General features: G+C 40.4%; 1 protein-coding gene across 1 annotated transcript in view; it reads right to left on the bottom strand.

Annotated features, from left to right (window-relative positions):
• Nphp1 (nephrocystin 1) overlaps positions 1-13,147 on the bottom strand; it is a 57,972-nt gene that overhangs the window by 29,588 nt on the left and 15,237 nt on the right. The window contains exons 4-11 of the mRNA XM_090336390.1: positions 12,935-13,059; positions 11,483-11,717; positions 9,172-9,273; positions 7,914-8,035; positions 6,606-6,648; positions 5,825-5,909; positions 2,952-3,046; positions 589-717 (exon numbers count right to left, since the gene is read on the bottom strand). Of these exons, the coding sequence (XP_090192516.1) occupies positions 589-717; positions 2,952-3,046; positions 5,825-5,909; positions 6,606-6,648; positions 7,914-8,035; positions 9,172-9,273; positions 11,483-11,717; positions 12,935-13,059 (936 nt within the window). The remainder of the gene's footprint in view (positions 1-588; positions 718-2,951; positions 3,047-5,824; positions 5,910-6,605; positions 6,649-7,913; positions 8,036-9,171; positions 9,274-11,482; positions 11,718-12,934; positions 13,060-13,147) is intronic.

Here is a 13,147-nt window from a genome sequence, read left to right as displayed (position 1 = left end):
GATGCTGATGGCTCATGCCTATAATCCCAACTACTCAGGAGGTTGAGATCTAAGGCTTGAGGTCCAAAGCCAGTCCAGGCATGAAAGTCCCAGAGACTTTTACCGCCAATTAACCAGAAAAACCAAAGAGGTGCTTGTGGCTCAAAGTATAGAGCACTAGCCTTGAGCTAAAGAGCTCAGGGACAGGGCCTAAATCCAGAGTTCAAACCCCACAATCAGAAAAACAACAACAAAAAAAACCCCCAAAACATATTAATGTCAATAACAGACACCACATATCTAGGATATTAGTAGTTTCTGCTTAACGCAGAACATACTGAATATCTAGCATTAATGGAGGTGTATGGTTTTATTTATTTATTTATTTTTTGGCCAGTCCTGGTGCTTAAACTCAGGACCTGGGTATTGTCCTTGGTGTTTCCTCAAGGCTAGCACTCTACCACTTGAGCCACAACATCATTTCTGGATTTTTCTGTTTATGTGGTATCAAGGAATCGAACTCAGGGCTCTGTATGTGCTAGGCAAGTACCACCAGGCTGCACTCCCAGCCAATGGATGTGTTTTATAATCTGGCAGGAGGATGCTCACCTTACTACCATCGAACAGACAGAGGCGGACATGCCTGCTGAGAACCTGAATGCTTGTTCCAGGAAGGGGAATCATTTTACAGCTCCATAGGGTCACAATCAGTGAAACACGACTGGGCCTTGACCTGATCTGCAAGAAAAAACAGTTATAAAAAGACTTTAAAGAAATCTGTAAGTAGAGATGTGGCTCAAGTGACAGAGCACTAGCCTTGAGCAAAAGAGACAAAGGACAGTGCCCAGGCCCTGAGTTCGAGTCCAGGACTGGCCAAAAATAAATAAATAAATAAGTAAAACAACAAGATATAAAGCACTGACATCATGCATATAATCCTCCACTTGTGTGGATTCTAAGAAATTATCACCATTCTTCCTTGGTTCTTTATGTAGACGTTTCACAGAAAGAATACACTGACTGCTTGATGAGATCTGTGAGACAGATCTGTATTTACAGCTTGCAATTAAATTGGCATGGTGTTTATTTATTGATAAGACCCAGGACTAGATAGAAGTGTGGCTCAAGTGGCAGAATAATAGTCATGAATAAAAAGCTAAATGTTCAAATCCCAGTACTAGCATACACACACACACACACACACACACACACACACACACACACACACACACACACAGAGAGAGAGAGAGAGAGAGAGAGAGAGAGAGAGAGAGAGAGAACAACCAATAAGCAAAACCAATTCCCCTTCCAACTTTAGTTGGACAACTTTATATTTTGTTTTATGATCATGAGCTGTTTCCCTTAAAAAAATTATGCTGCTACAAAAAGAAGGTACTAAAGACAGCTTACTATGTCTTTAACTTAAAAACTGAAAGCTAAATATTTAGCTCTCTAGGTACAAGAAGCTCATACAATTAAATGATATTTACTCAATTATAGTATATTACCCAAATATAATGACTTGCAACATGAGACACTTAATATTCAGAATGCTTCAGGCAAGAACTGGTCTGATGGGAAGGATGCTAAGCTTTCACATCGTTCTTGCCACAAACCCTGACCGCACAATCCTGTGCTCTTGCCTAAAGGAAGAGAGAGAGAGAAGGTAAAGAAGAAAGGCAAGGGCTGGGAATGTGGCTTAGTGGTGGAATGCTTACCTAGCATGCATGAAGCTCTGGGTTCCATTCCCTCAGTATCACATAAACAGAAAACGACAGAAGAGGCGCTATGGCTCAAGTGGTAGAGTGTTAGCCTTGAGCAAAAGAAGCTTAGGGACAGCCACTCAGGCCTTGAGTTTAAGTCCCAAGATTGGCAAAAAAGAAGGAAGAAGAAGAGGAGGAGGAGAAGGAAGAAGAGGAGGAAAAGGAGGAGGAGGAGGAAGAAAAGCAGCAGCAGCAGCAGCAGCAGCAGCTATATGCTCTAATGCAGTCTATATCTGCTGCAAACACATCAAAGTAGAGGAAAATATGAAGTTTTCTTTTTTTGTTTTTTTGGTTCTTTTTTTTTTTTTTGACAGTGCTGGGCTTGAACTCAGGACCTCACATTTCCTGGGCAGTCTACAGCTTAGCCATACCTCCAGCCATGAAGAATGTTTTCTACTTCAAATACTGGCACAGAAAGAATACTTCATTTTGAGTGCTACTTTCAAATGCTAATCACAAAGTTCTGCCAACTTACCCATTCCTACTTAATAAAAATGGCAATTTACTGCTACTACTGACAATGAAGATGAAGATGACACTGGCTGTATTAGTCAGCTCTCCACTGCTACAAGAAGCATCTGAGCTCATCTCACTGAAAGGTTCAATCCACGCCCAGCTGGCCCAGTGCCGCAGGGCCTGTGCTGAGGACAGCATCACCAGAGAGCATAGGGGGGAGTGACATGCTCACTATGACAGCTGGGGGGGCCTAAGGAAGACAGGAAGCGACTGGACACTCATTCTCTTCTTCCTATTAGGCCCTGGAAACCAGCCTGCCATAGGCCTCTGGGGAACATTTATCCAAATCATGGCACTGATTCACATTTACTAAGTTCTTACCATGTGGCAGGCATTGTTCCATGCCTTTACACATATAATGGACTTTTCGCAAATTGGTGTCAACAATACCATCAAGCCCTTTTCATAAATGAAGAAATTGAGGGAAGAATGATTACAAAAGAAACCTATTATTTCTTTTATAATAATGGGAAACAAGAGCAACAGAGAAGAGAAACAAGATGAAGTCAAGGTGCCAGTCCAAGTTTTACCCTTGCTATGAAAATACCAGTTTCAAAATTACAATATAGGATCAAATCACTTTTTGCTTCTAAAATTCATTTATCAATTTACACTTGATTCTGTGCTTGTACCAGGACAAGGCTTGGAGAAGTGGTCATCTCCTCAGCATCTCAGTGAGGCCTATGCACTTACAGTGCCTGCTTCAGCATCCCACAGTAGATCTCTGAAGGCCAGCTGGGATGCAGTGAGCTCTGGTTGTAAGAAGTAACTTGCTTGAAACTGATTTCCTGTAAAAAAAAAAATGTTCCCCAACAAAAGAGGAAAGAAATTCAGCCCTGGTGCCCCCAGGTCTTATTCAACAAACTCAGGAAGCAAACATTCCCACAATGCCACACTGTTCACTGCCAACTCAATTTCTAAAAGAGCCTGGCTTTTTCATATAGATGTAAGTATTTTTTAAAATACAAAATATAAAGCTACAAATTGGTAAAAGACCATCTTAGGGCAACTATTAAAAAACCTTGAAGACTTTTAGGCCAATTATATGCCTCATAATAATTATGCATTCCAATACTTTGTAAAAATGCAGAAAACTGTAAGTACTTTGTAGAGATTATAGAAAATAATAATAATAAAAAAAAAACTTGGGCCCTAGTGGTAAAGTGCTTGCCTAGCATACACGAAGACCCGGGTTCGATTCCTTGGTACCACATACTTAGAAAAAGCCGGAAGTGGTACTGAGGCTCAAGTGGTAGAGCTCTAGCCTTGAGAAAAATCTAAGGACAGTGCTCAGGCCCTGAGCTCAAGCCCAGGACTGGCAAAACAAAAACAAAAACAAAAACAAAAAAATTGATAGCTTTGTTTAACATGAAAGTATTTTATATTATTCTCCCATAGTTTATTTACAAAGAATACTTCTTTTTTTTTTTTTTTTGCCAGTCCTGGGCTTGAGCTCAGGGTCTGAGCCCTGTCCTTGGACTTTCTCAAGGCTAGCACTCTACCACTTGAGCCTCAGCACCATTTCCAGCTTTTGTCTATGTATGTGGTACCAAGGAATCGACCCTGGGTCTTCGTGCATGCTAGGCAAGCACTTTAACCACTAGGCCAAACTCCCGGCCCCCAAAGAATACTTCTTATAAACTTACTTTTTAATTCAAAAGAATGAATTTGTCCCTGGCTCTGTCAAGTGCTAGGCAAGGAGCTAGAAATACAACAGTGATTTGGCGAGTGATGTTTCTGCCCTCATTAACTTCCAATGGATTGAAGGAAATAAGAAAACAAGTAAAAGCTACTAAGGATGCTCAAGTGAATGGGAGTAGAAGGGAACTACAGTTCCCAAGATAGGTATCTCTGGGAAAGTGAACTCCTAAGAGAAGGATGGGAAGGATCTGGGCATTTCAGGGAAAAATCTTCCAGAAGAGGCAACCTTCAATATCCTTACTATGGATCACTGAACTGGTCGGGTGAACAGAAGGCACCCAAACAAGCTTCAATTCCTTTTTAAAATGGGCTTATAGGGGCTAGGAGTTTGGCCTGGTGGTAGAGTGTTTGCCTACATGCATGAAGACCTGGGTTTGATTCTTTGGCACCACATACACAGAAAAATCCGGAAGTGGCACTATACCTCAAATAGTAGAGTGCTAGTCTTGAGAAAAGCCCCAGGATAGTGCTCAGACCCTGAGTTCAAGACCCAGGACTGGCAAAAAAAAAAATGGGCTTGTAGACAAAAGTTGTCAAATTCTAGTACAAACAGGAACTAGAAACACTAAGTAGAAAGTCTTGCTATAAAGAAGGGCAGATAAAGGAGTTTTGGCTAGAATGGGATGGGGTTCACTGATGGTTCTTTTCTCTCCCTCCTTCCATCCCTCTGTCCCTCCAGTCCATCCCTCCCTCCTTCCCGTTTTTCTTTTTTGTGCTGGTTCAGAAACTTGAGCTTGAACCCAGCATAATTTAGCTTTCACTCGGCTGTTTCACTCACAGCTAGTAGTCTACAGGTTGAGGCACACTGCTACTTCTGGTTTTCTGATGGTCAATTGGAAAAAAGCACCACTTGGATTTGTCTGCTCGATACAGCTTTCAACCATGATCCTCAGATCGCATCCTCCTGAGTAGTTAGGATTATAGATGTGCACCCTGAGTGCCCAGGTTGGCCTGGTTCTTAAAGACTGTGGTATTTGGTATTGTGGTGGCACGGATGTGGGAATGAAGCAGTAGGAGAAACTAATGAAGGGAGGCTAAAGATACAACAAAAGGCTTATAATGAAAGGAGTCTCATTTTTGAAAGAAGTTTAAAAGGAGCTAGAAACCTGAGCACAAGTAAACAGACTGATAGGTTCCGGGATCTTTGGTCTCAGCCATAGAGAGGATGAAGAAAAATCACTGTTGGGCCTAGTGTGGTAGCTAATTCTAATCGCAGCTACTAAGGAAGTACAGCCTAGGCAAAAAGATAACAAAAGCTCCATCTCAATAAGTAAGTGGGGTATTAGAGATGATTCCCATCTATAAAGCCCCAACTACACAAAGGCATATGGTGAAAGACCATGGTCCAAGATTGTTGGGGTAAAAAGTGAGACACTGACTGAAAAATAACTGCAGTAAAAAGGGCTCTGGGAGGGACCAGGAGTTTGGCCTAGAGGTAGAGTGCTTGCCTAGCATGCATGAAGACCCAGGTTCCATTCCTTGGTACTACATACATAGAAAAAGCCATGAGTGGTGCTGTGGCTCTAGTGATAGAGCTCTACCCTTGAGAAAGCCCAAGGACAGGGCTCAGGCCCTGAGTTCAAGCACAGGACTGGCAAAAGGGGGGTGGGCTATGGTAGTAGCTTAAATAGTAGAATGCCTATCTAGCAAGCATGAAGTTTAAACCCTGGGGTTTCATTAAAAACACACACACACACACACACACACACACACACACACACACACACACACACACACAAAAATGAGCATCAAAAAATGATGACCAAGACAAGGTGGTGAGTTCGGTCTTGTCTTCATCTTGTTTTGACTATAACAAAAATGCTAGACTTCAACCTTCATTTCTCAGCTATGACTGTGTGTGTTACCTTCCTCCAGCAGTCTGGAAAGGGTAGAAGGCCTGAATCCTGTGGGAATTGCCCCCATTGTGGTTAATACATCGACTGTGTTTATCTGCAGAAAAGAGTTAAAATGAAATTAATTTGCTTGTTTTCATTCATGGTTCCTCGTCTTCCCTGGGAAAATAGTTCAGTATCACCCCCATTTCTAAATGGATGGTATCCTTCAGGAGAGCCTGTTCCAAAGACCTGGGCTGCAAAGCTGAGTCTTAGGGCCGCTGCTTTCTGTACCTCCTGTACCTCTATGTGCCCAGAGCACTACCACCTGACACAAGAGTTCATAAGCCCACAGTTAACAGTGCTGAAGAACGAACTGGGAGGTATTCTTTTTCTGTGAACAGGCACATCCTCACAAGTCAGTAGAGGAAGAAGTCAGGAGGACTACTTATTAAACTGTTCTGGTGATTATTACAAGGGTACAGGGAATATTCTCATTATTTTGTCATTTTTTAAATGATAGACTTTGAGATATTTCTGACTTTCCTGAATTTTTCCGATAGTAACTGATATTCAGCATCATATGATGAACAAGCTTAGCACTCTGTGTACTAAAGCGCAATGAGAAGTGGTGCTAGAGCAGTGTGGCTGGAAGCACGTGACTCAGGCTCTGCACTGGCACAGCCCACACCCTGCAGCCATTTCACCATCTATTCTGTCTTCTAGTCTCCATCCTGCTTTGAATTTGAATTCAACAAGAACAAGCAGGTAACAATGCATGGGAGACACCATTAATAAGACTGGTGATACTGACCTCAGAGACAGCTTTCTGAACAGCATTCCAGTGGGAATCAGTTCTAGGGAGAGAAAATGATACCATGAGTTCAGGGACTGGTTATGCTATCCACTCAATGGGGTACCTGTGGTCATTCATTAAAGGTCAAAGTACACAATCACCCATAAGTCCTCTAGAACCCAAGCTAGAATTCAAGGCACTAAAAATAAACTCATTGTTGAAGTAGGAGTGATCTGTAGAAAAATTATAACAGAAAAAGCTCTCAAGGTGTAAGTTATCTCTATTTCAGAAAAGGCTTTTTTATCATTTTTTATTAAAGAATTTATTAACATTGTTGTTTACATCATATTTCAAATGACATGTTTAACAAACAGTGTTCAAAAGAAGGGAGTCGCTATATACAATCACTGGCACTTAGTTTTTAGAACATAATCAAAATTAGGATAAGCGTTTGTATATCATAGATACATATTAATTTATAAAATGAAACATTATATCTATAGAGTCATAGGTTTTTATGTCTCTGTAGCTATGTTTATATTTCCAATACCATGTCAGAAAAGGCTTTTTATTTATAAGTTATTATAATTATAAATGGCATTACTTATAATTTAATAAATAATGTACTTCTATAACAGTAAAAACAAGCAAATGTAAATTTTCCTGTCCATAAGGTGGTCTAATCCCAGCACTTGGAAGACTGAGGGAGAAGAATCAGCTGTTTAGAGCCAGCCTTAACATAATGAGACCCTGTTTTAAAAACAGCAAAGACAACCATGCATCCATGGCTCACACCTGTAATTGTAGCTACTCAGGATACTAAGATCTGAGAATTGTGATTCAAAGCCCGCCCAGGCTGGAAAGTCCACCAGATTATTTCCAAGTAAACATTTTTTAAAAAGTTGGAAGTAGAACTGTGGTTCAAGAGGTGGGGTGATAGGGCTGGGAATGTGGCTTAGTGGTAGAGTGCTTGCTTAGCATGAATGAAGCCCTGGGTTCAATTCCTTAGTACCACATACACAGAAAAAGCCGGAAGGGGTGCTGTGGCCCAAGTGGTAGAGCACTAGCCTTCAACAAAAGAAGCTCAGGAACAGTGTCTAGGCCCTGAGTTCAAGCCTCAAAACTGGTTCAAAAAAAAAAAAAAAGAATTACAAAAAAAAGGGTAGCGTGCTAGCCTTGAATGAAAAAGCTTAGGGACAGCGCTCAGTGTTCAAGCCCCAGGGCTGGCATCAAACAAACAAAAAACCAGCAAAACAAATTTAAAAATGAGTTCAACAACAACAAAGTATCCTAAAGCTACACTGACGTTCTCTCACATCTTTGTACCTTTGCTTAACGTCAGCTCTGTCTGCTGTCTTGTCCTCCAGTTCTTCATCCTTTTCACTGTCTTTTTCACTCTCTTCCTCACTGGGCTCCTCACTGGACTCCTGATCTTCTCTATCACAGGGCTGGAAAACCATGAACAAACTTAGTACTTTTCAACTACAATACAAATCAACCAATAAAAACAGTAGGGCTGAAGCAAGGTGGGTAGGTTAGTACAAAATAGCCTAACATTTTCAACATGGTAGGTGATAGGTCTGAGATTTGAGAAAATGATGAAGGTGAAGGTAAATACAAGTGTAACTAAGGTAAATTCCAAGTGGAATTTGCTCAAATAGAAAAACATAAAAATGGTAAAAGAAAATAATCTTGGCACGAAGAAACCCTTTTTCAATCATGGTATCAAAACTCAAATCCCCAAATGGAAACACTGACAATATAGCTAGTAAAAATTTACCCAGGAGAATTTCAACAAAGAAAATAGCTAACGAAAATTTCTAAGGGATAACATCTTTGTTATTATAATATCACAAATTATTAGTGGGAAAAAGATTGTTTTAGATTCCTTTGGAAAAATAACCAAAACATTGTTAAAGGCAAATTGCAAGGCACAGCAAATTGGCCCTCTACCTCATTAGGAGTGTGGTAAACACACAGGCAAACAATGTGGTTCACATTGTGGATCACGTTGGCAATAATGAAAACTTGTTCATAATCAGCATTGACAAATATGGGGGAAACAGGTATGCTCAGCTGTAGAAGATGGGAGAATAGATGGGTAAGATCAATTAAAAGATAAATGTGTATATGTGCAGACAGGTAGGGATTCCTCTAACAGGAATTATCAGTCTGGCAGGCTGGCAAAGATGAATGTGTAGACTGACCACAGCAGAGGTGCTGGTTGTATCACCATCTCTCCTGCTCCTCTTCTGCAACCCAGTGAGCCAGCAGAAAAACCATAGCTTGGGCTCCGAGTGTTGGCCTAGTAGTAGTATGCTTGCCTAGCATGCACGAAGCCCTGGGTTCCATTCCTTGGTATCACATACAAAGAAAAAGTCAGAAGTGGTGCTGTGACTCAAATAGTAGAGCACTAGCCTTGAGAAAGCCCAAGGACAGTGTCCAAGCCTTAGGACTGGCGCAAAGAAAAAAAAAGGAAGATCTAGTAGGTGACTTCATTTACGAATTAATTAACCAGAGACTATAGCTTAATAGTCCTATTAAAGATGAAAAAGACAGGAAGATATAACCAACAAACACTAACCTCCAGGTATGTTCTGGGAATGAGACCTTCATTTCCTTGGGCATTCTTAGCTATCCACCAACCATCTGGCTTCTTTTCAATTATAAGAAGAATTTCCCCTTTCTTAAAGCAAACAAAGTAAAAGTTTTACAATAAATAGTTATGTGCATTTCTTTGTGACTAGCACTTTAAAATATATGCTTCTTTTCTGGTGGGGAGATGCTGGAGACTGACTCCAGGTCCTTGCACATATACTAGTAAGTGATCTACCCCAGAGCTATGTCCCCAGCTCTCAGTTTTTCATAATCCACTAATTATCTTAATTTCAATCGAAAACTTCTCTAGCATACCACCCCTGGATCTGGGCGATTATAAACAAATCATTCCTTTTGGTTACTCACTCAGCACATTTGAAGAATATGTACAAACAAGAGTCACTTTTCATAGTCATTTTCAAGGCCCCATGTTCATTCCAACAACTTGATTCATGATTAAAGTATTGCTTAATTTTTAATGTCCTGTTGGAAAATGCCACTCAAAAGTAACACATAAAATCCCAGAAGAAAATCTATTGCATTAAACAAAGGTTAAACAAACCCTACGTGGAAGAAAAAAATAGTATTTACTAAATATATCCACCCTTAATGTATGTTCTGTGTAACGTTAATCCATGTATCAAGACACAATCCATCTTTGTAGAACAAAAACTTAATACTGCTACAGACATTGAAAAGAAAAGCTATCTTAGAATATTATCTAATAAGGATGGCATTTTCCAGGAGAATTTGAAAAAAATTCTATCAATTAAAGTAGTTACATAATATTCTCATACATTTTATTATTAAAGAGAAACATAAGAAACAAAATTGTATATACTCACTAAAATTTCTTGTTCCTTTAGCTATCAGAAAAGTCACACAATCCTTTGAAAGCCTTAACTTTTATATTTTCAATTCCACTGGTCATTTAGCAAGTATGGATATAAGCCCCTTGCACAATCGACAGAAAGAAGTGCTTTCTTTTCTAATTTTTTCTTTTGGTTGTGGGCTTTGAACTCTGGGCCTGGATGCTGTCCCTGAGCTATTCAGCTCAAGCTAATGCTCTATCTACCACTTAAACCACAGCTCCACTTTTGGTTTTCTGGTGGTTAACTGGAGATAGAGTCCCATGGACTTTTGTGGCCAGGCTGGCTTTGAATCAGGATCCTCAGATCTCAGCTTCCTAAGTAGCTAGGATTACAGGCATGAGCCACCAGCACACAGCAAGAAGTGCTTCTTTTGTAGTAATACGGTACTGAAGCCTGGTACTTGCCAGGCAGGCACTCTACAACTTGAGCCACCTTCTGCCCCTTTTGATTTAGGTTATTTTTCAGATATGGTCTTGCATTTTGTCTGGGGCTAGACTTAGGTCTTGATCCTCCTATCTATGGTTTCCCAGTCTAGCTGGGAACATAAACACATACCATCATGCCTAGCTTGTTGGTTGGAGTCCAACATTTTGCCCAGGCTACCTTCAAACCACAATTCTCCCAATTTCTGCTTCCCAAGAGTTAAGAGTTATAGTCATGAGCTGCCTTTCCCTGGCTAAACAAGTGCATCCTAAAAGCGTAAGGCATAAATCCCTCTTATCTTGGAACTATAGATATTACCTGACACACATGATGAATAGCTTTATAAATATGATAAACAAAAGTAGATTACTAGCAGGGTACCAGTGGTTCACAATAATCCTAGCTACACAGGAAGCTGAGATTTGAGTATTATGGTTCAAAGCCAACCCAGATAAAGTTCAACAGACTGTTATCACTAATAAACCATCAAAAAGCTGGAAGTTGGGTAAGGCTCAAATGATAGAGAACCAACCTTGAGTAAAAAAGCTAAGCAAGGGGGAAAGGCCCTGACTTCAAGCCCCAATACTGGCTAAGTTGGTCAATAAATTAATAACAAAAGTTAACTCATAACCAGGAATTACCAATACCAACACTATTTTCAAACCAAGATGAGGGGTGGGGGTGGGGGGAGGGAAATGGGGACCAAGACATGAGAAAGGGTATCAATTTATGTGAAGTAATGTACCTTCTATCTGGTGAAAATAATGTAACCCTTCTATTACAATAAAAATATATGAAAAAAAAATTTAGAAAAGCTAACTTTAATAACAGAATGCCATTATTATTCCTGCTGCTAAATTGTGATTGTTACTTATTTAAACAGACAAGAGTCTTAAAGAGGTTAATATCAGCAACAAGGAATATGGGTATACAGGCAGAGCTTTCTTATTCTGTTAGTATGCTCATTTGCTCTAACATAGGTTCCAGACTTATTCAACCTACCTTAAATGTAAGATCTCCAACTTGCTGAGCAGTAAAGTCTCCAAGAGCAATGTATTCTTTACTTGCTGCTTGTTTGAGAGACTCTTGTTCCCTTTCTTCTTCTTCTTCTTCCTCCTCCTCTTCCTCCTCCTCTTCATCTTCTTCGTCTCCACTACTTTCTTTGCTTTCTTCACTTTTCTCTTCATCTTCTCCAGGAGAGTCCTCATCTTCCTTGCTCTCATTAAGCACATCAATTCTACAGAAGGCAATTCTATGATCAGGATTATGAAATCACACAAAAACTAAATATAAGTAGAGTGCCTATATGAAGAAGAGTGGTGCTGGTGGCTCACAATCAGAAGAGTAGCTGAGATCTGAGGATCTCAGTTCAAAGCCAGCCCAGGCACTAAAGTCCATGAGACTTTTATCTCCAATTAACCACCAGAAAACTGGAAGTAGTTCTGTGGTTCAAAGTGATAAAGTTCAGGGATAGCTCTCAGGTCCTGAGTTCAAGCCCAACTCTGACCAAAGTAACAACAACAACAACAACAATAATAATAAGGGTGGAGCCCTCCATATTTGGAGCTGGCAATTAAGGAAAGAAAGGGGAAGTACAAGTAATAGTTTCTACTGTCTGGCTGAGGAACTCAGGGCGAAAAAGTAGCTGAGTTATCTGATTACTGCCCTGGTATTGAAGCGAGGAGACCTATATTCAAATCCTTTATCATTCATTGACAAATGTTGCATTACATAGTGCTTACAGCATGGCCACTGCACTGGGATTAAAGTCTTATTCTTCCGTGGGTAGGTTTCCCATAAGCTCCCCATTTCTCATTGGTATATCAGGATAACAAAGCCTACTTCCTCAGGTTGTCATAAGGATGGTTATTATTTGCAAGGTGTTTAGAACAATTCCTATCCACAGTAAGCTTTCCCAAGCCAGATATGTTGCTAATGAGGTTATATGCTGGATGCCAAGTGAGAACCTGGAGGCAAAGGTAAACCAGATATAATTCTCTGTCCAAAGGAACTTACATTGAGACAGTATAGCAAAGAGATAATTCTCTAAGGTAGTTCTCCAGGTATCACCATCTATGGTACACATGGATCCTAAGGGGATCACATGAGGGAGATTCAACCCAGGTTCCCAGGTTGCATGGCCAGGAGGGGATGGGGGAGGTGGGACCAGAAAACTCTTAGAATTAGGAATAAGTTTGGTGTCAGGCAAAAAAAAGGAGTCCATGGAGGAAAAAGGAAGTTCAAGGTTAATTAACTAAATGGTGGGACAAAGCTTGGAGAAAACAAATAAAAGAACAGGCTTGAAGGAGGTGGGCAGAATAGAGGCCATGTAAGTTTTAAGATACACCCTAAAAATAAAGGAAGGAGAGAGAGGGGAAGGAGGCAGAGGGAAAAAAAGGAGGGAGGGATGAAGGGAGAAAGAGAAGAAAAAAGGGAGGGAGCAAGCAAGCATACTCATTTATAGGCTCTCTATTCATGTCCACAGCAAGTTCCTGCAGCTGCAGGGTGAGCCTGTCCAGAAGATTCTGCTCCTCTTCCTTTCTCTGCTCATAGTTTCCAACAGGTGCAACTTCATCAGCCTATGAGAGAATACAGGTCTGCTTCACTGAAAAATTAACTGCAATTATATTTCTTCAATTATATTTATTTTAGTGGCTTTAAAATTAG

This window comes from Megascapheus bottae, chromosome 7, assembly GCF_031878675.1.
Source record: "Megascapheus bottae isolate mThoBot1 chromosome 7, mThoBot2.hap1, whole genome shotgun sequence".
Classification (NCBI taxonomy): Eukaryota; Metazoa; Chordata; class Mammalia; order Rodentia; family Geomyidae; genus Megascapheus; species Megascapheus bottae.
This window is presented reverse-complemented; position numbering and strand designations above follow the sequence as displayed.